The sequence below is a fragment of the Rhinatrema bivittatum genome, chromosome 7, assembly GCF_901001135.1.
Source record: "Rhinatrema bivittatum chromosome 7, aRhiBiv1.1, whole genome shotgun sequence".
NCBI classification, from domain to species: domain Eukaryota; kingdom Metazoa; phylum Chordata; class Amphibia; order Gymnophiona; family Rhinatrematidae; genus Rhinatrema; species Rhinatrema bivittatum.
In genome coordinates, this window is record NC_042621.1 from 95609699 (window position 1) to 95631957 (window position 22259).

At 47.8% G+C, this 22259-nt stretch overlaps 1 protein-coding gene across 2 annotated transcripts in view; it reads right to left on the reverse strand.

Moving 5' to 3' along the window:
- Positions 1–492: 492 nt before the first annotated feature.
- Positions 493–22259, reverse strand: part of RSPRY1 (ring finger and SPRY domain containing 1) — a 152125-nt gene continuing 130358 nt past the window's right edge. The window contains exons 12-15 of one of the 2 annotated variants that reach the window (XM_029608734.1): positions 13815–13917; positions 4313–4465; positions 2222–2326; positions 493–758 (exon numbers count right to left, since the gene is read on the reverse strand). In XM_029608734.1, coding sequence (XP_029464594.1) covers positions 662–758; positions 2222–2326; positions 4313–4465; positions 13815–13917 — 458 coding nt within the window. In that variant the 3' untranslated portion in view covers positions 493–661. The remainder of the gene's footprint in view (positions 759–2221; positions 2327–4312; positions 4466–13814; positions 13918–22259) is intronic. The other variant, XR_003857735.1, reaches the window with a different exon arrangement.

The window sequence follows — 22259 nt, forward strand, 5'->3', positions numbered from 1 at the left end:
GTTCTTTGGAATCAGTGATTTTCATTACAAGTCCTACTTTTTCTTTAAACAGTTTGTACACCTTTTTTTAGTTCATTCAGGTTACCAGTAAGACATATGTATGTATGTTACTCTTTTCAAAACAGTGATTCATATTCACTGGTTTTTTTTTATATTTTAGAAAGTACGTATAGGAGATCTCTGACCAGCAGGAAATTACATTACCCAGAAAGTACTGATTATTACACCATCAATTACTTATACCGTTCAATCCCCTTCCTCAGCCAAAATAAAGACGCAGGGTGTGGTCACTGTTTTAGTAGGTTAAATGCATTTAATATGCAGAATTCTAGTGCAATTTCTTCTTCCAGCACTTGCAGTAACAGTGTAGAAAAGTCTTAGTTGTCTTGGAAGTAACTTGAATATAACCATGAAATGTTGAGCAGCTGCTTCAAGTATATTTTCATTTCTCTCAAAACTAGGTTATGCAGCGTTGGCAAGCTGATTAGTTCGCAGCTTAATTGCATTTTTTTTTTTTTTTTTTGTTTTAAGGAAAAAAAAAAAGTTTTCTTTAGCATAAAATTTGGCCTTGGCTGTTCCCGTGAATGCATGAAGTAGCGTGAAGTCTGCTCTTCCCCCACGGCTGTAGTTAAATTGGGTTCACAAAGTGGTTCTACCAGTGTCATGAAATGTGAGCGATCTGCCGAACTCGAGTCTTTATTTCTTGTCGACATAATGGGCAGGTCTCCAACTGCAAGGCACACTCCATACACAGGTCACTGCGAAAGAAGAAAATGCTCAAAAATCGACAACTGGCAGCAAGCAGTACATCCAACTCTCAGCAGAAGTCAGATCTGCCACAATGAGGCACTCAAGAACATATATCAATAAGGCTGCCGGGTCAAAAAACAAAACAGTTTTCTATTCAATTCATTTGGAACTACAATTCTGGGATCCTTCTCCCCCCCCCCCCTCCCCCCTTCTAGCTATCATAATCCTAGATCAATTGCCTTCAAAATCATGTGAAGGACAAACATAACATGAATACCTGAAAATTGGGAAGCAGATTTTTTTTTTTTATAATAATAGGTATCATGGGACCAGCATTCTGTCAGGTGGAGGACCTGGGTCTGATTCCTAGGTCAGCAGGAATGCTGAAGAGATAACATTCACAGTCCAAAGGATATCAACCATTGCTCAAGCAGTGATGCCTACTGGCTGTACTTTGGGTAGGTGCATGCTGGGTTACAGAGGGAGTTTCGGTCTATGGCCTCTGGCCAAGGACTATCACTGCAATGTCTGGGCTAGGTGGAAGGGTATAAAATAGGGAAAAACACTAGGTAATTGTGAATGAAGGCTCATGGTGCCATAACCCAGTGGAGGCCAGTTCTTACTGAGCAGGTAGAAACATCAGCATAATAAAAAGGTGCATATCTTATTACAACAAAAGTAACACAGGACATGAAAATCATGCAATGCATGAATTTTCCAGCATAACTATTAAAAACTACCTCAATCTCATTTTCATTAAGGTAAATTGTAGGCCCATAGTTGAGCTTCATCCCAAATTTAACCCTGATCAATCCTACTTGAAGGAAAGTCATCCTGTGATTTCAAACAGATGGAATCACAACGTGTTTTTTTGCCATGTGCTGAAATGCACCAATAATAATGTGTAAATATAAAATATAAGCACAAAATGGAAAGATGAGTTAAGAGAAAAAATAAATAAAATCTATTTATATTATGAGCTGCTTTGCAGGCATCTGAAAAAATTATGCATGCAAAGCATGGGCAGAGCAGCTCATTTTAAGAGGGGTGGGATTTTAGGAAAATATCAAATGATATCAGTAAGATTGCACAATAATACTGTTTTCATGCATTATATCCTTATCGCAGTTTAGTAAATGAATTCCTAAGTTTGTACCTGAGGTGAAATGACTTACCCAAATCACAAGGAGAGGAGGTGGGATTTGAACCCTGGAAACAAAGCTAAGAGGCAATTTAGGATTTTGAATAATCTAGTGTTACTGTTTTATTGGGACAGTAAAAAGCCAACTCCTCACAGCAGGAGGGATTTCCTCATTAATTTAACATATTTTCGTTGTTTTAATCTGGAGAATATTGTAAATAAAAAAAGAAAACTTCCACTTTGACTTATTATATAGCCACGTATTCTATAATAAATGGAATACAATCTCTCTGTATAATATGGTTTATAGTATGCAATGAGCAAGCATACCTGTGTCCACAGGGCCGGAGCTCCGTGTCTGCTATCTCATCACAGCAAAGAGTGCAGCAGTTCTCTCGGATGCTCACTTGTTTCAACAAGGCTAGACGCCTATGCCTGAAAAGCAATAAGGCAATACACATTGAACCTCTGAAAGAAGGAAATGTATATACAGACATGCTCAAAGTGAAATTTTCCCCATACGTATGTGACATACAAAAAGGGTCAAAAGGAAGTCTTATTACAAGAAATATGAAAAAAATATCATTCAATGGCTTTCACCATGACAAAAATCAAAAGTATACAATTTCATAAAATACATTGAAATGTAAAAGCAAGCTAAACCAATTATATAATTCCTAGAATTACAATACTATTTGTGTTCAATAGCCTCAGTCTTTTTTCTTGACACTTTTTTTCCCCCAAGTCACCAAAATATTTGTGATCATACATGTTCCCTTCCTCATGGCCAGATGCTACTCATAACTTTGTGCACAAATTGGCCAGTATAACAAATGATGAGTTCAGTTTCCCATCTTTCCTACACCACAGGGACAATCTGTTGGCTGGTAAGGAATATTTTTCAGTTTCCCTTTACTTACATCCATTTCTATTACCTGCCTTCTTAAGTTTACTGAGGCTAGTTAATTTTGTATTTTCTAATTCAAAATCTTAACTCTCCCAAACCCATGCGAGATTTGATTCTCTCTACATATTATAAGTCCTGTAAGTATCCTGAATCATTCACAGCAACTGAATGTCATAAACCTTTCCCATATTACCTGGGGCCTTCCAAATATTTCCACAATCAATTGTGAAACATTGATTTTTAATCCCAACATTCTCATTTCTTCTACTGGCTAAATGCTAAAATGTGAAGTTTTCTGGGTGGCATGGCTGGAGAAGTTTGCTATTTTGAATCAGAGAAAGATCTTGGAAGAGTACACTAAAAACTGGATATTATTTATTTATTTATTTATTTATAGATTTTTCTATACCGGGGTACGTAAAAAACATCACCTCGGTTTACATTCAAACAGTAATACAGCATTGCGCTTTACAATTTAATATGCCCCAGTTCTGTTCATACAATGTAAGAGATGGATAAAGAATCTCCCCAATCGTCTATAAATATTCTGGGTTACTTTTAGTGAAATGTCTGTAGAATGTCATATTCAAAGCTTTGTAACAAGATGTACATTATGATATGGCTTCTGCTTTAATTGTTGCACTAAAATCTCCAGCAGACTTGGAACTAAAATGGGATATCCCTTGAATCATTAGGGAGGTTCTACATTCTTATCTTTGCTTTCTCCATGGTAAATTTATAATTTAAAGTTAGCCCCAGATATTCATAACGTGGTATAGTTTCAATTTAATTTCTCTCTATGGTCTAAAAAGCTAGATTTCTTTACTCAAATATGAGAAGCTTTGTTTTCACACAATTTGATTTTAGGATTCCAATCACTACACCATTTCACTCATCTGATTAACATTTTCCTTCTAAACAAAAGAGACCAGCTCGATTCTCTGGATCTAAAGGCACACATATCTTATATTTGTAGTACGAAGACCATTTAATGCCTTTTGGCCTAGTATTGGTACTGTCAGTATTCACAAAATACCTTGCAGTCATTTCTGGCACCTCTACATGAACTGAGGGCTCATGTACTTCCCAGCTTGGATGACTGGCTAGTCAAGAGCACATCTTAGGCAGAAGCAGACAAAGCCACACAGAGCACCAGCCAGGTGCTACAGTCGCTAGGGTTTGCCATTTCTTATGTTCTTTGCCTCTCCCAGGATAACGCCTCTGAAGCTAAATTCTTTACTGCTGTTCAGGCACCAACCACGGTCACCTCTGCAGTGGTAACTCTCCTCCTTGTCCCCAAGAGCCAGATTCATCAGCTCTAGGAGGATCCAAACCCCATCAACAGGAACTCATTCACCAGTTCTTCAGTGCTATAGGCAAGTCACAGGTTTTGCCCACCCAAATAGGTTTTACAGCATAACGCTGCCGAGAACATTAGGCTAGCATTCATATTACTACAATATGTTGCCTAGAAAAACAAACATGCACTATATAGATATTCACACGACTACTACCTCGGTAAAATGACTTTTTCATCAGGTGTAAGGAAGGCATAATCATTGAAAGTACTAAATTTAATAGCAGGTGGGAACTTGAAGGCTTTTGCTCCAAAATTAAATTCACATTGCTGGTAGGACATAAAACTTGCTGCAGCAAAAAAGCCAGATCTAAAAATATAAATGAAACAGAAAAACAATTACATCAGATAAACACCGCAGAAACTAAAAGTGTAAAATCAAATACATTTAATTTGTGGTACTAGCTTTTACGACTGTAAAACCCATGAATAATGTAAAGCAACATCCCCACGTCTTGCCTCTCACATCAGGAATTCATCTCCCATTAAAGCCCCTAAGTTTCATGAGATTCCAAGGCTCAGCCAAGCGCCACAGAATTACAGGAAACCACCAGTGGGATCTCAGTCCATCATTGCTGTTCCTCTGGTTTACCTCTCTGGACCACACTGGCTCCCCACCACTACCTCAATTTGACTGCTGCTGCTTGGCCCTGCAATCTCTCTTCCCATCCAAGCAACGCTCATGCCACCAGCAGAACAAGATAGCTGGAGGAATAGTATGGGTCACAGCAGGAGGGAAGGAGACAAAGGACAGCCTGATGGAGGAGAGAGAGAGAGAGAGAGAGACACACACAGTTGGGAGATGAAAATGCACCATCTGGAAGAAGCGGGAAAGCTGCAGTGAGAGACAGTAAGATGACAATGAAGAGATGCAGCAAGAAAGAGTGAAGGAAACAAAAACAGAAGTGGAAAGAAATGGCGCAATTATCCAAAGGCTGAAAACAAAATAAACTATTTTAAGAAAAATATTGCCTGTCTATTAAGCAATGTAAACTATATGCAAATATGCCACATATTCTAGACACAAAAGAGCCCGTAATCTCCTACTCTGCTGTATGGGTTAACAGCCAGCATCAGACAGCAGCAATGTGAGGGTAGGAACAGAAACAATATGGTACCACAGGATGGATCTCATACATGAGCAAAGAAATAGGAGCAGCATGGCAGAGAGAGGAGGTTGCTGCTGCTAATATGAAAAACGAAGGGGAAAAGGAATGGAAAAACAAGAGTGGAAAGCTCCTGCAGTGATGAATGGAAAGGTTGAGAGGAAAAGTAGGAACATTTTCTTTGCAGCCCTCCTTTCACCACAAACCTTCAGCAGTTGTATGCCTGTTCTCTCATGCATTAGGGCCTCATTTACTAATGGGGGAAAGTCTTAGTAACTCAGGCCCTTAGTGTGCAGGGCCTGAGTTACTAAGCTTAGCAAAACAGAGAACTGAATTCAACACAATTCTAAGACAGAAAGAAAGCAGAGTTGCTCACCTGTAACAGGTGTTCTCCTAGGACAGCAGATGTTAGCCCTCACATGGTGACTTCAGATGGAGCCCGGCAGGAAAACTTTTGTCAATGTTTCTGGAAACTTCGACTGGCACACTGAGCATGCCCAGCATGCCACTAACCCTGCATCCACACAGGGTCCCTCCTCAGTCTCATAATACAGAATTACGAAAAAATTAAAACAAACCAGGAGAAACCCAACTCCGTGGGGTGGCGGGCAGGTTTCCTGAGGACTAACATCCTGCCGTCCTAGGAGAACACCTGTTACAGGTAAGCAACTCTGCTTTCTCCTAGGACAAGCAAGATGCTAGTCCTCACAAATGGGTGAATACCTAGCTACAGGCTGTTCCCAAAACAAGGAGACCAACAGTCACCTAACCAGGTGCTAACGGGCACAACAATACTGGTGCTGTTGGTAACAGAGGGAAGCAGCCTGAACCCGAACAAAGAGCCTGAGGTTTCCCAGCTGAAAGACTATGGAGGACAGACTGGCCAAAACTGCTGTTGCGTCAGCCGTCCTTGTCCAGACAGTACTGCAAGGCGAACGTGTGGAGGGAACTCCCAAGTCGCAGCCTTGCGGATCTCGTCCATGGGAACAGATCACAAGTGGGTCACCATGGCTCTGATAGAATGAGCCTTGACATGGCCCCCAAGCCACAGTCCTGCCTATGCATAGCACAAAGAAATGCAATCCACTAGCCAGTTGGACAGGGTCTGCCTGACAACGGCAACTCCTAATCTGTTCCTGTCAAAAGAGAAGAGTTGCATGGACTGCCTAGTGCCTGCCGTCTACTCCAGGTAGAAGGCTAAGGTCCTCTTGCAATCCAAACTGTGCAGTGCCCGATCACCTCGGTGCAAATGAGGCTTTGAAAAAAGGTGGGCAGGATGACTGACTGATTCAGATGGAAATCTGTCACTACCTTAGACAGGAACTTAGGGTGTGTGTTCGCAGAACCACCCTGTCGTGAAAGAACTTCATGTAAGGTATCGACACCAAGGCCCGAGGTTTGCTGACCCTGTGCGCCAAGGTTACTGCCACCAAGATGACCTTCTGGGTCAGGTACTTCAGGTCACAGGTGCACAAAGGTTTAAAGGGAGCCTTCATAAGTTGGGCCAAGTCCACAGTGAGGTCCAAGGACACAGCAGGGGGCTTTAAGGGAGGCTTCAGCTGAAGCAGACCCTGCATAAAGCACCTCATGATAGGTTGAACCGAGATGGGCAACCCATCCACCCCTTGGTAGTAGGCCCCGATAGCACTGAGATGTACCCTGATGGAGTTGGTCTTTAGGCAAGCCTCCAAGAGGTGCAGGAGATAATCAAGTAGCTTTGGTGTGGAGCAAGAGAACAGATCCAAGCCATGATGCCCACACCAAATGGAGAACCTCCGCCACCTCAAGCCATAAGACTTCCTAGTGGAAGGCTTCCTGGACACCACCAGGCCCCAAGACACATCATCCAAGAGGTCCAGGGGCGGTAAAATCACCCTCTCAAAATCCAAGCTTTTAAGACAAGGTCTGGAGATTGGGATGACACACCCTGCCCTTATCCTGCGTGATGAGGTCTGGGAAGGTCCCCAGATTGATTGGCTCCTGAAGGGAGAGATCCTGCAGGAGTGGGAACCAGATCTGTTGCAGCCAATAAGGAGCTATGAGAATCATGGTGCCATGGTCCTGTTGGAGCTTCAGGAGAGTCTTTGGCACCAGCGGAAGCGGAGGATATGCATATAGGAGAGGACCTGGACCCAATGGCGGGTGAAGGCATCCAATGCTGGTCTGCTGTCTTTCCTGAACCAAAAGCAGAACTCAGCTACCTTCCTGTTGCAGGGGGAAGTGAAGAGATCCATGTCCAAGATAGAAGATCCAATCTGAAACCTCCTGCTTCAGGGACCACTCGTGGGGGTAGAAGGAATGACAATCTATCCGCCACCACATTCTTCGACCCTGGTAGGTGCATGGCTCAAAGCCGAATACCCTGGGACAGAGCCCATGACCAGATCTGGATCACCTTCTGGCAAAGGAGGAATGACCACTTAGTTGTCGGACTGGATGAGGACTGTCTTGTTGGCTAGGCAAATCTCGAAATGCCCAAAGAGTATATCGAATCATCCGGAGTTCCAGGAAATTTATCTGACACTGTGCTTCCTGAGCAGACCAGCCACCCTGGATGTGGATACCCTCCACATGGGCACTCTAACCCAGGTGAGAAACATTCATGGTGAGCAACACTTGAGCAGGGGAAGCTTGGAAGGGCATCCCTAACCTCAATTTGGATGGATTCTCCCACCACGCCAAGAAGTCCTGGAGTGGTGGGGTAATACAGATGCACACCCGAAGGTGGCCTGGTGCCACTGGGACCACTGCTCCCTGTGCACTTGCAGATGAGCAAAGGAAGTAACATGGACAGTTGCAGCCATGTGCCCCAACAGGCACAGCATGCCGTGCACTGAAACCAGGCGACTCAGAGATCTCTCAGGTGAGCGCTCGATCCTGGGGCAGAAATGCCCTGGCTTGCGTAGCGTCAAACCTGGCACCAATAAAGTCCAGCTCAGTCGACAGGCAAGCTGAGACTTCGGGTAGTTGGCCAGAAAGCCCAGGGTCTCCATCACTGAATGGTGGAGAGAAGGGACTGCAGTGCTCCCTTCCTGGGTGGCATACTTGATAATCCAGACATCCAGATAGGGAAAAATCTGCACCCACAGCCTCTGTAGGTAGACCCCCACCACAGCTAGGCACCTGGTGAAGACTCGGGGAACAGACGCCAAGCCGAATGGTAGCACCCAATACTGGAAGTGTTCTTCATCCACCACAAACCGGAGCTATCCCCTATGGACAAGGGAAATCCCGATGTGGGTGTAGGTGTCCTTTAGATCGAGGGAGCAGAGCCAGTCCCCCCTCCATAGGAGGAATCAGGGCACCCAACGATAACCTCTCTCTTTTCAGGAATTTGTTCAAGGCCCTCAAGTCCAGAATAGGACAGAATCCCCCCATTCTCTTTGGAATCAGGAAATATCTGGAGTAGAAGCCGCTACGGGTTCGACTGCCCTGGCCATTACAAGGGAGGAGAGCTCCGCCAAGGATATGTCCTGATTCGCAGAAGGGCCCCATGAGGGGCACAGGGGAAAGTCCAGAGGAACACCCTGAAAGTTCAACCTGTACCCCTGTCAAATAATTGATAGGACCTACTGATCTGAGGTGATGGTCGGCCAATGGTCCACAAAGAACCATAGCCGGCCTCTGACCAGAGGGTCTGCCGTCGAGGGCATGGGATGCTGGCCTATGCGCTCTCTCAGTCAGTCAAAACCCCATGGTGGAGCTTTGATGGGGTACCGGCTGAGTCCTAAGGGCCTGTTGTTGCCTAGGGTGCACCTGCTGAGGCCTCGCCCTTGCCACCAGAGGGTAGTGCCTCTGGGGACAGTAAAAAGGGTACCTCTGTCCTTGCTGCGAGGGTTTCTTGCCAGAGGACTGTGGGTCCAAGGTGCTGGAGGGTCTTATGATGAATCTTTAGCTGGGCCACAACATCCTTAATTTTATCCCCAAAGAGACCGTAATCCTCTCCTGAACCTCGGGACGGAGGTCAGAGGCATGGAGCTAAGGCATGCGGTGGGCACCAATGCCCGCTGTGGCCATCCTTGCTGCCATTTCAATACATTATAGGTGGACCAGACCTTATGCTTATTGCACTCCAAGCCCTGCTGGACCATCTTTAGGAAGTCCTCCTGTAGCTACTGAGGCAGGCGCTCAACCACTTCCCGGGCCTGCTTCCAGAGATTCCAGGACTACTGTGTCATATACTTGTAACAGGCAATACGGGCAGGCAGCATTGAGTCCTGGAAGACTTTCCTGCCCAGGGCATCCAGTGCCCTGTGCTCCCAGCCTGGGGGAGCAGAAGAATGGGTACAAAACCATTTTGTCTTCTTGAGAGTGGACTCTACCACAACGGACTGGTGTGGGAGCTGACATCACTCAAACCCCATAGCAGGCTAAACCAGGTATGCTGCATTGGTTTTCCTATTCATAGGGGGCACCGAAAAGGGAGGTTCCCAGAGCCGAACAAACAAATCCTTAAATATGTCATGGACTGGAATAGCTACCACCTCCTTAGGCACATCCATGAACTGGAGAATCTCCAGCATCTGGTGCCTGGTCTCCTCCTCCGTAAGGAGCTGGAAGGGAATGGATTCTGCCATGGCCCGGTCAAAGCACGCGAATGTCAAGATATCGGGGGGGGGGGGGGGGGGGGGGGGGGGGGAATCTGTCTTCAGAGTCTTCAGAAGAGGACTCTGAGGCATCATCACTTAGATCGCCCACGGACACCGATGGCAGAGCCTGAACCACGCCCCGGCCCACTGACGGCTTCAAGGGACCTGGTATGGGCTCAGGCAATGCCGGCCTTGGGGTCAGTCCTGGAGGCAGTGCCACCGGCCTTAATGGATCTCCCTCTTCTGAAGAACTGGTGATTGGGATGGTCTCCGCTGGAGGCAGCACATGTGCTCCACAGGCATCAAAAGCACCAGGGGCACCGGTAGTGACTGCATTGGTAGCACACCGAGGAGAAGATCCAGGAGCTCCAGCAGCAGTGCCAGCATCGATGGTGCAGGCTCCGACATCAGTGGTGGGCCCAATGGGGCCAGCAGCTCGATGCCTTGTGGGACTCAGCCAACCACCAACTACACTCTGCAGTCTAACTCCTCCTCAAAAACTGCCGAAGACAGAACAGCCTGAGGAGGAGGCAGCAGCATGACCAGATCTCCCTCGGAGCCCCAAGGGAGACCGATGTCTGGCACCGGAATTAGTGGGGACAGTCCCGGGCCTCGATAGAGGGCCATGCCTCCTTGGCATGGGGGCATCTAGGTCGAAGCCGGCCCCTCCTGAGCTTGTTCTCGTGCGAGGAAGGAGACTGCTGACTGTGCTTCTTAGACTTCCCACGATGCTTGGCTCTGTCTTTCCCTGGAATTGAGGAAGACTGACGATCCGGAAGGCTGGTCTCAGGCACCAGATTCCACCTGGAGATCCAGTGGCGGATTGGACAGCACGGGATCGGTAGCCACCGGTTCCCCGCTATCCAAAGGTGTCTATGCCCCCGACGCCAAGGCATCGGAGTTATTGGGGCTGAACAACTCTATTTTATCTAGCTTTGTGCGGCAAACCTTGGGGGATCATCTGGGCACAAAAGTGACACCAACCCATGACTCCTGCGATGCCCCCAGGCATAAAACATAGACCTCGTGGGAATCTGTGATTCATATGGTCCGGGGCCACTGGGGCATTGCCGAAAACCCAACGCCATATTGAAAACCAACTGATGAACAGTCGATGGCTGGCAGACACCGGAGGACGGCACCATCGGGGATTGACCATAGGGAACATAGAAACTTACCGTGACACCCTCTAAGGCTGGGAGGAGACGAGGGACCCGGCATGGGAAAAAAAACCCCAAAACTCAAATGTGGCAGTTTTCCTAGAAAAACAGCACGAGCTTCGTAACCGCGAGATGATAGCTCCATAGAAAAGAAGAGATTGAAGACGGACCCTGCGTGGATGTGTGGTTAGTGGCATGCTGTGGCAAGCTCCATCTGATGTCACCCACATGTGAGGACTACCATCCTGCTTGTCTAAGAGAACAGGATCATCTTCTGAGGTCCTCATGCCTGCCTTCTCTATGAGATATCTCTAAAGCACTAGATCTTGTGGAACAGAGAAGAATGCAACTTATCAGAATGCAACTTATCAGAAAAAAAAAACCAAACAAACACTTATGAGGTGTGGAAAGTACCTCCAGAGGAAGTGAAATGTATCAGCATATTGAGGTCCATATTCAAAAGCCATATAGATGATAAAGGTTATCTTCTAAATCACTTACCCGACTATATTTAGCCCTTATACATAACCAGCTAACTTTAAGAGCTGTGCATATCCAGCAGTGTGACTGCGCCACTGAATATAACCTGCTAGTTAGCCGGTTAGCACAGCTGCTGAATACGGACCTCTTTCAGCTTTCTTTCATGATTTTTTAAATCAAGCTTTTCCTAATTAGTTGAATTGGATTTGTACACCATGATTATTTACTCTGGTAACTGGAAATATGCTAGGAGATTCCTGAAACCCTTGGCTGCTGCTCATACAAAATGCTGCAACCCATCTGACAAATGCAGATTCAATCATAACACCAATCCTAAAAACCCTACACTTGCTCCCAACACTCTACCGCATAAAATTCAAACTCCTAATCCTTGCCTACAAAATACTCAAAGGCCTAGTGCCGATCTACCTCAACACATCCCTAAGCCCATACATAGCAGTCACTCCTTGGTACAAGCTCACCTTGTTTCCGCGTTCCCCCAAAATATGCCTCATCAAAACAAGGAAGAGAACTTTGCAGGATTGATCCCAACACTATGGAACTCTATACCATCCCACATCAGACTTGCCTCAAACCGATTATCCTTCAGAAGAATGGTGAAAACCTGACTCTGAGGTAGCCTTCAATACCAACCAGTGACATGAAACTTGCTAATTTCTACTATTTTCTTGCACAATACTAACCCACCCAAATTATCTACCATCTCAACCACAAAGAACTTCATATTTAACCATGACCTTACTGAACAGAATCCTATATTCTTGTTCATATTACCAGCGTACTAAGACATGCTGAATTCTAATTAGTGTCTATATTATACTCCATTCTAACTGGTATCTGTACTGAAATTTAACTAATATCCATACTGCACTCAACCAACCACAATGGACTACCCCTATTGCTCTACCTAGATAAATTATTGTATATCTGTAAATCACTGTGTACCTGTAAATCAAATTCATTCATGCTCCTATAGCACTAGCCTGTGTAATTCTACTGCATTGCACTGAATAGAATGGTTCTACCTAAAATTCATTTTGAACTTCCCAGCTTGAATAAGCAATGACGACGGAGATTAAGGGGCCGATTGTGATGAAGCTGGGTATTGTTATGGGACTATGGTTTTATCTTTTGCTGTATTCTATAGTTAGATGAGATTGATTGGAATGGTTGAGGGAAGGGGGTTGTATATTATTTAATGTGTTTTATTATATTATTTTTAATATTGTGTTTGTATTATTATGATTATATTTTCTATATCATGCATTTATTTTTTTATTTCATTATCTACTTTGTGGTTTGCATGAGAAGGAACAATATGAAATCCAAGGAAATAAATACATATAAGAATGTTGGAGACTTGGCCAGTCCCTCATGGATCAGTCCATAGTACTGTGAACATGGAAGATCCATGTTGAGATCCTCCATCCCTCAGGATCAGTCAGGACTTGGTGTGCCACAGAGGTAAATGTACTTAGAATCAGGGAAGAGGAGGAAGAAAAACAGCTGTGGATACTATGGTAGTACATCAGAGGAGGCATCTCTTGGTCCAGTGAAAGTCCCAGCTCCATAGGCAAGCCATTTGGGAAGAAGGGATTTATTTATTTATAAACATGAGGAGGCTGATATTTAGTTCTACTTAGATGGATAAACAGCAACCAATTATCTGGCTAAGCAGATAGTCAGATATCTTAAGGGTGGGCAATGGGTGGATCGAGGCGAGGCAACTTATCTGGCTATCTTAACCGGATAAGTACCTATATTCAGCCTTAGCTGGTTAAGTTAACTGAATAAGTTAGACCTGCTCAATAGCAGGTCTAATGTTATCTGGATACCCCTTCTAAGTTATATCTGGATAACTGGATATCTTTGCTTATTGGGCCCTTGATATTCTGCTGTTTCACAAATTTGGTCTCAAGGAAGATTACAATAAATTTAAATGAACAGAGGATTAATGGAAGGATTAAAAGGGGAAAAAAATAACAAAAAACTACAGAATGAAAGAGCCTATGCAATACTTTATGATAATAGGAAATCTATTGTAACCACCTGAAATGGAGTGGAAGTTGATAATGTTTGTCAGGCCCAGGAAAGATAAATAAATAGGGAGTCCCAGAGAATGTGAAAAAGAAATAGAAAAAATGTTTGCAGTATTTGATCTGACTTGCTAGAGTTTACAATCTCAATACTAACTCTGATATCCAATTTTGCCAGGGCACAAATATTTCAAGAACTGAAAACAGAAAAAAAGAGAATGGGTTAGAATGCCATAAACAAAGCTCTTGCTTAGAAATGAGACTTACGTGGCTGAGGAAAAAACTTGTTTCTCCGGAGGAAGGTGGTTTCCATTCAAATAGAAAATCATTTGTTTTTTTTGTAGATCTAAGAGAAATCCTATGGTATCTCCTAAACAGCAAAGAACACAAAAGGGATCATGCCTATTCGCTGGATCAGAAAAGCAATGCTGCTTACCTGTAACAGGGGTTTTACAAAGACAGAAGGATAAATCAGCCATAACCAATAAGTGACATCATCTCACAACGCCAACGGATGACGCCTTCCACTGGTTATGGCCAATTTAATTCTGCTTGTTGACAGAGAACAAACGTTAGTGAAGGTCATGAGTAGCATATGTGATTTGTAATCAATCTACTAAGAGGATAAATCCATGATAATCAGGATACAGAGGAAGGAAAAAGCATATAAAAAAAAGCTGCCAAGACTTCAAGGTAGTTGATTTAGAAATACTCACAAGATTTCAATTTGCTGCAGAAGAGTAAAATTGTTTATTAGATACCTATACCATACGCAAAGATATTCACAATACTTTTCTAGGTTATATTCATCAGCTAGTTGTATGTGCTGAAGAAACTGTGATGAACGGTGTTCTCATTAAATGTGTGGTGCATCTGGTGGAGGATAGAATTTGAAACTGCTTTGATTACACTGTCAGTATCTCCCCTTGGTCTTTGAGATGATGGATGTTATGGATTTAAGTACAAGAAAAACAGATTCTGCAATAGATTTGTACTACCAAATTCTCCACTTCCATGTTTTGGAAGACACTTGTCGCATCTAACTTCATCTGATATACAGTAACCTTAACTGTACTATTGGTTCAGTTATGTGTGCTGTAATTGCCTGCACTGGCACAAAGTTGTGTCTGATAAAGTTTAAAAACAAACAAAACAAAACAAAACAAAACACCCCTCAAGCTTAGGAATGTAAAATCATAGGGGTGAATTTTAAAAGCATTGCTCACGCTAAAAGGCTCATATACACCAGTATGTGAGCCGTGCAAGTGACACAGACTCTAAATGCCGCTAATTACCGTATGTGTGTGTATATATATATATATATATATATGCCTGCTCGAGAAAAAAAAATAGGGACGTGGAATGGGTATGCATATAAATCCGTATTTTAAAACTGAAGGCCGCAGCGTGCGGCGGCTTGTTAACCGCATATATTCACTGCTGCTCCTGATGAGGTGTAAGTCTGCAGAAATTGCTTTTTAGGCCTTACACAACAGGGTGAGAGGTCTGGGTCAACTGGAGAGAGTGCAGGCTGAAGAACAGAGGGGTCTGGATGACCTAGAGATAGACTGGGCAAATTGGTGGACTACTTGGTCAAACTGGGAATGTCCTTCAAATGGGCATGTTTTAAAAATCTGCTTACCTATGCGCTTTTTAAAGCTGACAAAGTCCTAAGGAAGAAAAGTGAAGTAGGTTTGCTCAAGCAACAGCTTAAAATATGTGCTGTAAGCATATTTTAAATCATACACATGCACAATTTAAAATTCCAGCATATGTCCGTTCGTGCGCCTGTGTATGGGTGCCTGTGTGCTTGTTTTAAAGTCACCACCTTACCATTTAGTCATTTTAAATTTTCAAAGAGCTGCACGTGTAAAAATCAGCACATGCTCACATATATGCTATTTTATAAACCTCAAAATAAAGGTAGGTAAATGTGAGTGTGTAAAATAGGGGCGAGTCAGGGATATTCTGAGCCGGGACCAACATTTATGTAAGTGTGCTTACAAGCAATTTACGCGTGTAGGTTTGGCAGCTTACTCATGTATTTACACCTGCTCTGTAGCTGGAGTAAGTGATCGTAAAGGTCTTAAGTGAAATACTGACTGGGTAGGGGTCTGGGTGAAATGGGGAGAGTTCGGGCTGAAGAGTCAGGAGAGTTTCCATGACCTGCAGAACTGGTAGACCAATCGGTAAAACTGGTAATTTCATTGCCACCCTCAGGTTAGAAAATCTCCTGGCTTATGGGGGGCGGTGGGGTGGGGTGGTAAATGCATGTTAATTATACAGGTAAAATCTCCACGCATATAATTTTAAAGTTAGATGTAAGAATACACGAGTAGCAGTTGCGCGCTAATTATCTGGATAAATTCCGATGTATCTGGTTACATTTTGAAAGTGGCACTTATGTGGATACTTTCTGACTTATCCGGCTAAGTAGTGACACTTAACCAGACAAGATCCAGCTTATCCAGCCAAGTAGCAGTAAAGTCACTACTTATCCTGCTAAATCAGATAGCTGGATAAATAGCACTTTCTGAGTTACCAGCTACCTGACTTCACAATGCATTTGCACATTTTATAACCTGTGTATATCATACACACACAGGTTATAAAATACAGAAGTAGATTTTTGTACGTCCATTTACACGTTTATGGACACACACATAGCTGTTTTGAAAATTATCCTCCTTGAGGACAATTTTCTGTCCCTCCTACAGACCTTGCAGCCCTGCAGTTATGACAATTTCATTTTCAAAGGAAAATTCCCTGCAGTTTCACCTTGAAAATTTCTTGTCCACAAGGACCGCAGGTACATAAGTACCCGCAGAGTTTGCAGGCTCAAACTCCCCTCTGAGAAGTACATGTAGGGAGTTAAAAATTAATTCCCCAGGCATCCTTTTCCAGGGCACCCCCGACCCCCACCCTTTTTATCTCCCACTGTGGTGAGGGCTGGCAATTTTAAAAGAGATTTTCTCCATGGTAAACACCGTTTATCCAGGCTCAAGTCAGCCCATGGCAGACTTCTGGGTTCCCCTTTCGGCAGAGAGCTGTGCAACTCCCCACAGGGTAGGCTGGGTCACTAATAGCCAGCCTGGGGAGCATGCAGGCATGTTGGGTGGGAAAGGGGGGAAGACTACCTGTAATGAGAGCATATATTTTTTGAGAACGTAATTTTCAAAAAGCCTGCCTAGCACATGTTTGCACTGTACGTGCAGACTTTGCAGAGTATTTTCAAAGCAAACTTTGGGTTTAGGCCCTTCTTAAGGGGAGATAAATAAGAAAATTATTCCTTACCTGCTAATTTTCGTTCCTGTAGTACCATGGATCAGTCCAGACGGTGGGTTATGTCCCCCGTCCAGCAGATGGAGTCAGAACAGAGCTCGAGAGTGGCACCTCATATGCTAGCGCACCCTCTGCTGGAGCTCAGTATCATGGATAACAAAGCTGAAAATAGCAATGTAAAGAGCAAGTTGGATCAAGAAACCTGACGTAAATAAACCATCAAGAACAATAACAGAGACGACCTGCAACTCAGGTCGTAACAGTCAACTTGTGAGGAGTTGTAACCCCGAAAGAAAATTAGCTGATGAAAAAAGACAGCCAACAAGACAGCCATACAGACGAAAACCCGAGCAGGAGCTTGAAATCCCAGCGTGGTGGGCGTCTGGACTGATCCATGGTACTACAGGAACGAAAATTAGCAGGTAAGGAATAATTTTCTTTTCCCTGTACGTACCAGGATCAGTCCAGACGGTGGGATGTACCCAAGCTTCCCTAAACCGGGTGGGCCCCTGAAAGCCCTGCTCGGAGGACCTGATCTCCAAAGAGACCGGATCCCGAAGGTGCCAGGTGCAACCGATAGTGCCTGGCAAAGGTATGCAGCGACTTCCATGTCGCCGCCCGACAGATCTCCTGCGGAGATACGGAACGAGATTCAGCCCAGGATGCTGCTTGCGAGCGAGTAGAGTGGGCTCGAACTCCCCTGGGTGGGTCTCGTCCAGAACCAATGTAAGCCGCCGAGATGGCATCCTTAATCCAGCGGGCGATGGTCGTCTTCGACGCGGCGGAACCCTTCTTAGGTCCCAACCAGAGGACAAACAGATGATCGGAAACCCGGAAGTCATTGGTAACCTCCAAGTAGTGGAGGAGCACTCGCTTCACGTCCAGATGGCGAAGCGTCCGAGAATCCTCTGGAGAAAAAGCCGAGAGCTCAACCGTCTGGTTCAAGTGAAAGGACGACACCACCTTCGGCAGAAAAGCTGGTACCGTGCGAAGCGAGATCCCGGCATCCGAAATACGCAGGTAGGGCTCCCTGCAGGATAGCGCTTGAAGCTCCGAGATACGCCGGGCGGAGCATATCGCTAAGAGGAAGACTGTCTTCATAGTGAGATCTTTAAGTGTGGACCCTTGGAGAGGTTCGAATGGAGCACCCGCCAGTGCCCGAAGTACTAGATTAAGATTCCACGAGGGGCAGGGGTCCCTGACCGGCGGCCGGACGTGTTGAACCCCCTTCAGAAACCGGGCGATGTCCGGATGGAGCAGGAGCGAGGACGTGTTCCGCACCAAGATATTCAAAGCCGCCACTTGTACGCGGAGAGAATTATAAGCGAGACCTTTATCCAGTCCGTCCTGCAAGAACTGGAGGATTAGTGCGACCGTCGCCTCCGTGGGCCGGACGGCCCGACCGGCACACCAGGACTCGAAGACCTTCCACACTCGGACATAGGCCACGGACGTGGAGGGCTTGCGGGCCTTAAGCATCGTCGAGATCACCGCCTCTGGGTAGCCTCTGCGACGGAGTCGCCGCCGCTCAAAAGCCATGCCGCAAGACAAAAGAGTTCTGCCTGGTCGAAAAATACCGGACCCTGGTGCAGGAGCCGGGGAAGGTGATCCAGCCGAATCGGTCCATCCACCGCCAGGAGTAGCAGGTCCGCGAACCAGGGACGTCGGGCCCATTCTGGAGCCACTAAAATCACGAGGCCCCTGTGACTTTCTATCCTGCGAATGACCTTGCCCACTAGGGGCCAGGGTGGAAAGACATAGAGCAATTGGTCCTCTGGCCACGGGAGTGCTAGAGCATCCACTCCCTCCGCACCGCGCTCCCTTCTGCGACTGAAGAAGCGCGGGGCCTTGGTATTGGACGCCGTCGCCATCAGGTCCAGTCGCGGCATCCCCCAGCGTTGAACTAGGAGTTTCATCGCGGCGTCGGATAGTGACCACTCGCCGGGGTCCAGGCGCTGCCGACTGAGATAATCCGCCTGGATGTTGTCCACCCCGGCTATGTGAGAGGCCGCGAGCCGCGCGAGATGTAGTTCCGCCCATGCCATCAGTAGCGTGGTTTCGGCGGAGACGTGTTCGCTCCTCGTTCCGCCCTGACGATTGATGTAGGCCACGGTGGTCGCATTGTCGGAAAGAATCCGCACCTCCCTGTTCCGAACCAGAGGGAGGAAGTGCTGGAGCGCTAGACGTACCGCCCTGGTCTCCAGTCGATTGATCGGCCACCGGGCCTCCTCCGGCGCCCACAGTCCCTGTGTGGCGCTGCGATCGCAGACGGCGCCCCAGCCCACTAGACTGGCGTCCGTGGTCACCACCACCCAAGTGGGGACTTCGAGCGAAACGCCGCGGGCCAGGTGAGCCGGAACCAACCACCACTTTAGGCTGTCCCGAGCCGCCTGAGGAAGAGGCAGAATCACTTGATACTCCTGTGAGACCGGTTTCCAACGAGAAAGCAGGGACGCCTGCAGGGGACGCAGGTGTGCAAAGGCCCAGGGCACCATGTCGATCGTGGAAGCCATCACTCCCAGGAGCTGCAGATAATTCCAAGCGGTGGGCTCCGGCAAGGCCGCGAAATGACGTATGTGCTCCCTCAAAGAGAGGGCCTTGTCGGAACGCAGAAATACCATGCCCTGCTGAGTGTCGAAGGTCGCGCCCAGGAAATCCAAGCGTTGAGATGGCACGAGTGAGCTCTTGGGAAGGTTCACGACCCAGCCCAGGGAGCGCAGGACCTCCAAGACCCTGGCAACCGAGGCCTGACCATGTGAGAAGGACTTCGCCCGTACCAGCCAGTCGTCCAGGTAGGGATGCACTAAGATACCCTCCTTTCGAAGGGCCGCCGCCACCACTACCATGATCTTGGTGAAGGTCCGGGGAGCTGTCGCAAGCCCGAAGGGCAGGGCCCGGAATTGAAAATGCTGTCCGAGGATCTTGAAGCGAAGGTAACGCTGGTGGTCCGGACGTATGGGAATATGGAGATACGCCTCCGTCAGATCCAAGGACGCCAGGAACTCCCCCCGGTGCACTGCGGCAATTACCGACCGCAGTGTCTCCATGCGAAAACGGCTGACCCGGAGTGACCGGTTGACCTCCTTTAAGTCCAGTATGGGGCGGAACGACCCGTCCTTCTTGGGAACTACGAAGTAGATGGAATAATGCCCCGAGCCCACCTCGGCAAAGGGGACGGGCACAATAGCCTCTATAGCCTGAAGGCGGTCCAGAGTCTGTTGAACCGCCATTCGTTTGTCCTCGGAGCCGCACGGGGAGAAAAGGAACTTGTCCCGTGGCGGGCGGGCAAACTCCAAGGCGTAACCGTGCCGGATGGAGTCCAGGACCCACTGGTCTGAGGTGATCTTCGCCCACTCCTCGAAGAATTCCGTGAGTCGGCCCCCGATGGTCGGGCTGGAGGAGTGGGCCACCCTGGCATCATTGGGTGGATTTGGCGGGGGGATTCCCCTGCCCCGAGCCGTCTCTCGCGGGCCTCCGCCCGCGAAAGGAACGCGACCACGGCTGTGATCTGTTGGGGGCGGCTCGAGGTCCCGGCTGTCGGTACGACCTGAAACGTCGCTGCGCCCTCGCTCTGGTTCTGGAAGAAGCAAACGGCTGGTAAGTCCGCTGTCTGTCTTCGGGTAGCCGATGCACCGAGTTTTCTCCCAATGATTTGATGATTTCATCCAGCTCATTGCCGAAGAGGAACTTCCCCCGGAACGGAAGGGATCCTAAGCTCGATTTCGAAGAGGCGTCCGCCGACCAATTCCGAAGCCATAGGAGCCTACGAGCTGCCACCACCGAGACCATGGACCGGGCCAGGACACGGAAGAGGTCATACAGAGCATCCGCCCCGTACGCAATGGCAGATTCCAGGCTGTCGGCCTGAGCGGCCTCCTCCGGAGGCAGCTGCTGGGACGTCAGGAGCTGCTGAACCCAGAGGAGACTAGCCCTCTGAGTCAACGAGGTACACATGACGGCACGCATGCCTAAGGCCGAGACTTCAAACACTCTTTTGAGGAACGTTTCCAGCTTGCGGTCCTGCGTGTCCCGTAGGGCCGTACCGCCCGTGACCGGGATCGTCGTCCTCTTCGTCACCGCTGAGACCGCCGAGTCCACTTTAGGGACCCGGACGAGATCTAAGAAATCCTCCGGCAACGGATACAATTTTTTCATGGCTCGGGTGACCCTCAGGGACGCCTCCGGGGCGTCCCATTCTCCAGTAAGTAGCTGCAGAAAAGACTCATGAACCGGAAACGCCTTCGCCCGAGGCCTGAGCGCGGCCAGGACTGGATCCCCTTTCTTAAAGCACGTCGCCACCGCTGGAGCCACTGGCGCCGGCGGATACGGCGGTGGATCCAAATCCAGCTCCTGCAGCGTCTGTTGCAGCAGATCCTGCAGCTCCTCCTTGTGGAATATTCGTAGGGCGCGCGGATCGTCTCCTTCCGTCTGTCCATCCGCGTGCGCCGGATCCGGAGGGTCAGAGGGATCGAATCCCGGGGTGGAAGCCACTCCCACAGCGCGAGGCGGGGATGGCAGAGCGGGGGTTCCTGGGACTGCCCCAGCCGGGCCCGGAGCCCCGGTGGGCGGCAATGCTAGCTTAGGGATCTTGGGAGAGGGAGGTCCAGCCGTAGCGCCCCCCGGATCTGCTAGGCCTTGTAAATATGCCCTATGCATTTTTAAAATAAAATCCGGGGAGAAAAATGGCATGCCGGGAGGCGCGCCAGAAGTAGAGGGCTCCTGGGGCAGACGATTCGGCAAGCCCTCCTCGGGGCTACACTGCAGGCGAGGGACGCCCCGAGCCGCGGCATCCTCCTCCCGGCCGTTTTCCGCGCCAAGCTCCCTCTCCAAAATGGCCGCCATTCCCGCCCTTGGCGAGGAAATGGCCGGCCCACGCTTCCCGGGCAACGGGGAGAGGGGGGTCGGGAGCGCGCCCGAGCCGTGCGCGGCGCCTTCCTCCTCGGGAAGGCAGCGCGGGCACACCCCCTCCCTCGAGAAGCGAGACCCCTGCTCTCCGCAGGTCTCGCACCTAGAGAAGCGCGGCATCGATCGCCGCGACGAAAAGGACGCCTCGGGGGGGGCCGAAAAGAAATCGCACCGCGGGGGGGCCGGAGAGGCCTTCACAACCCGCCCAACAAGTCCTCAGGCACCGGCGGGCAAACCCCCCGCCGGTGCGCCCAGGCCCGAGAAAAAACGTGCCGGGCCGCGGGACTGTCAGTAATCGCGCGTAGGAGCCGGCTCCACCGGCCAACTCAGCTGAAAGGCAAAAAACACAAAGGGAAACACACTTACCCCAAAGCGTAAGTATAGAACAGCAGGAGGAGGCAGAGTAGAGCTCGAAGAAACGCCTCCTCAAAAATCAACGTGAACAGAAATTTATGTACTTTTTTTTTTTTTTTTCTAAACTAACTTGATCCAACCTTGCAAAGAGGACACACAAAGAAAAATGAC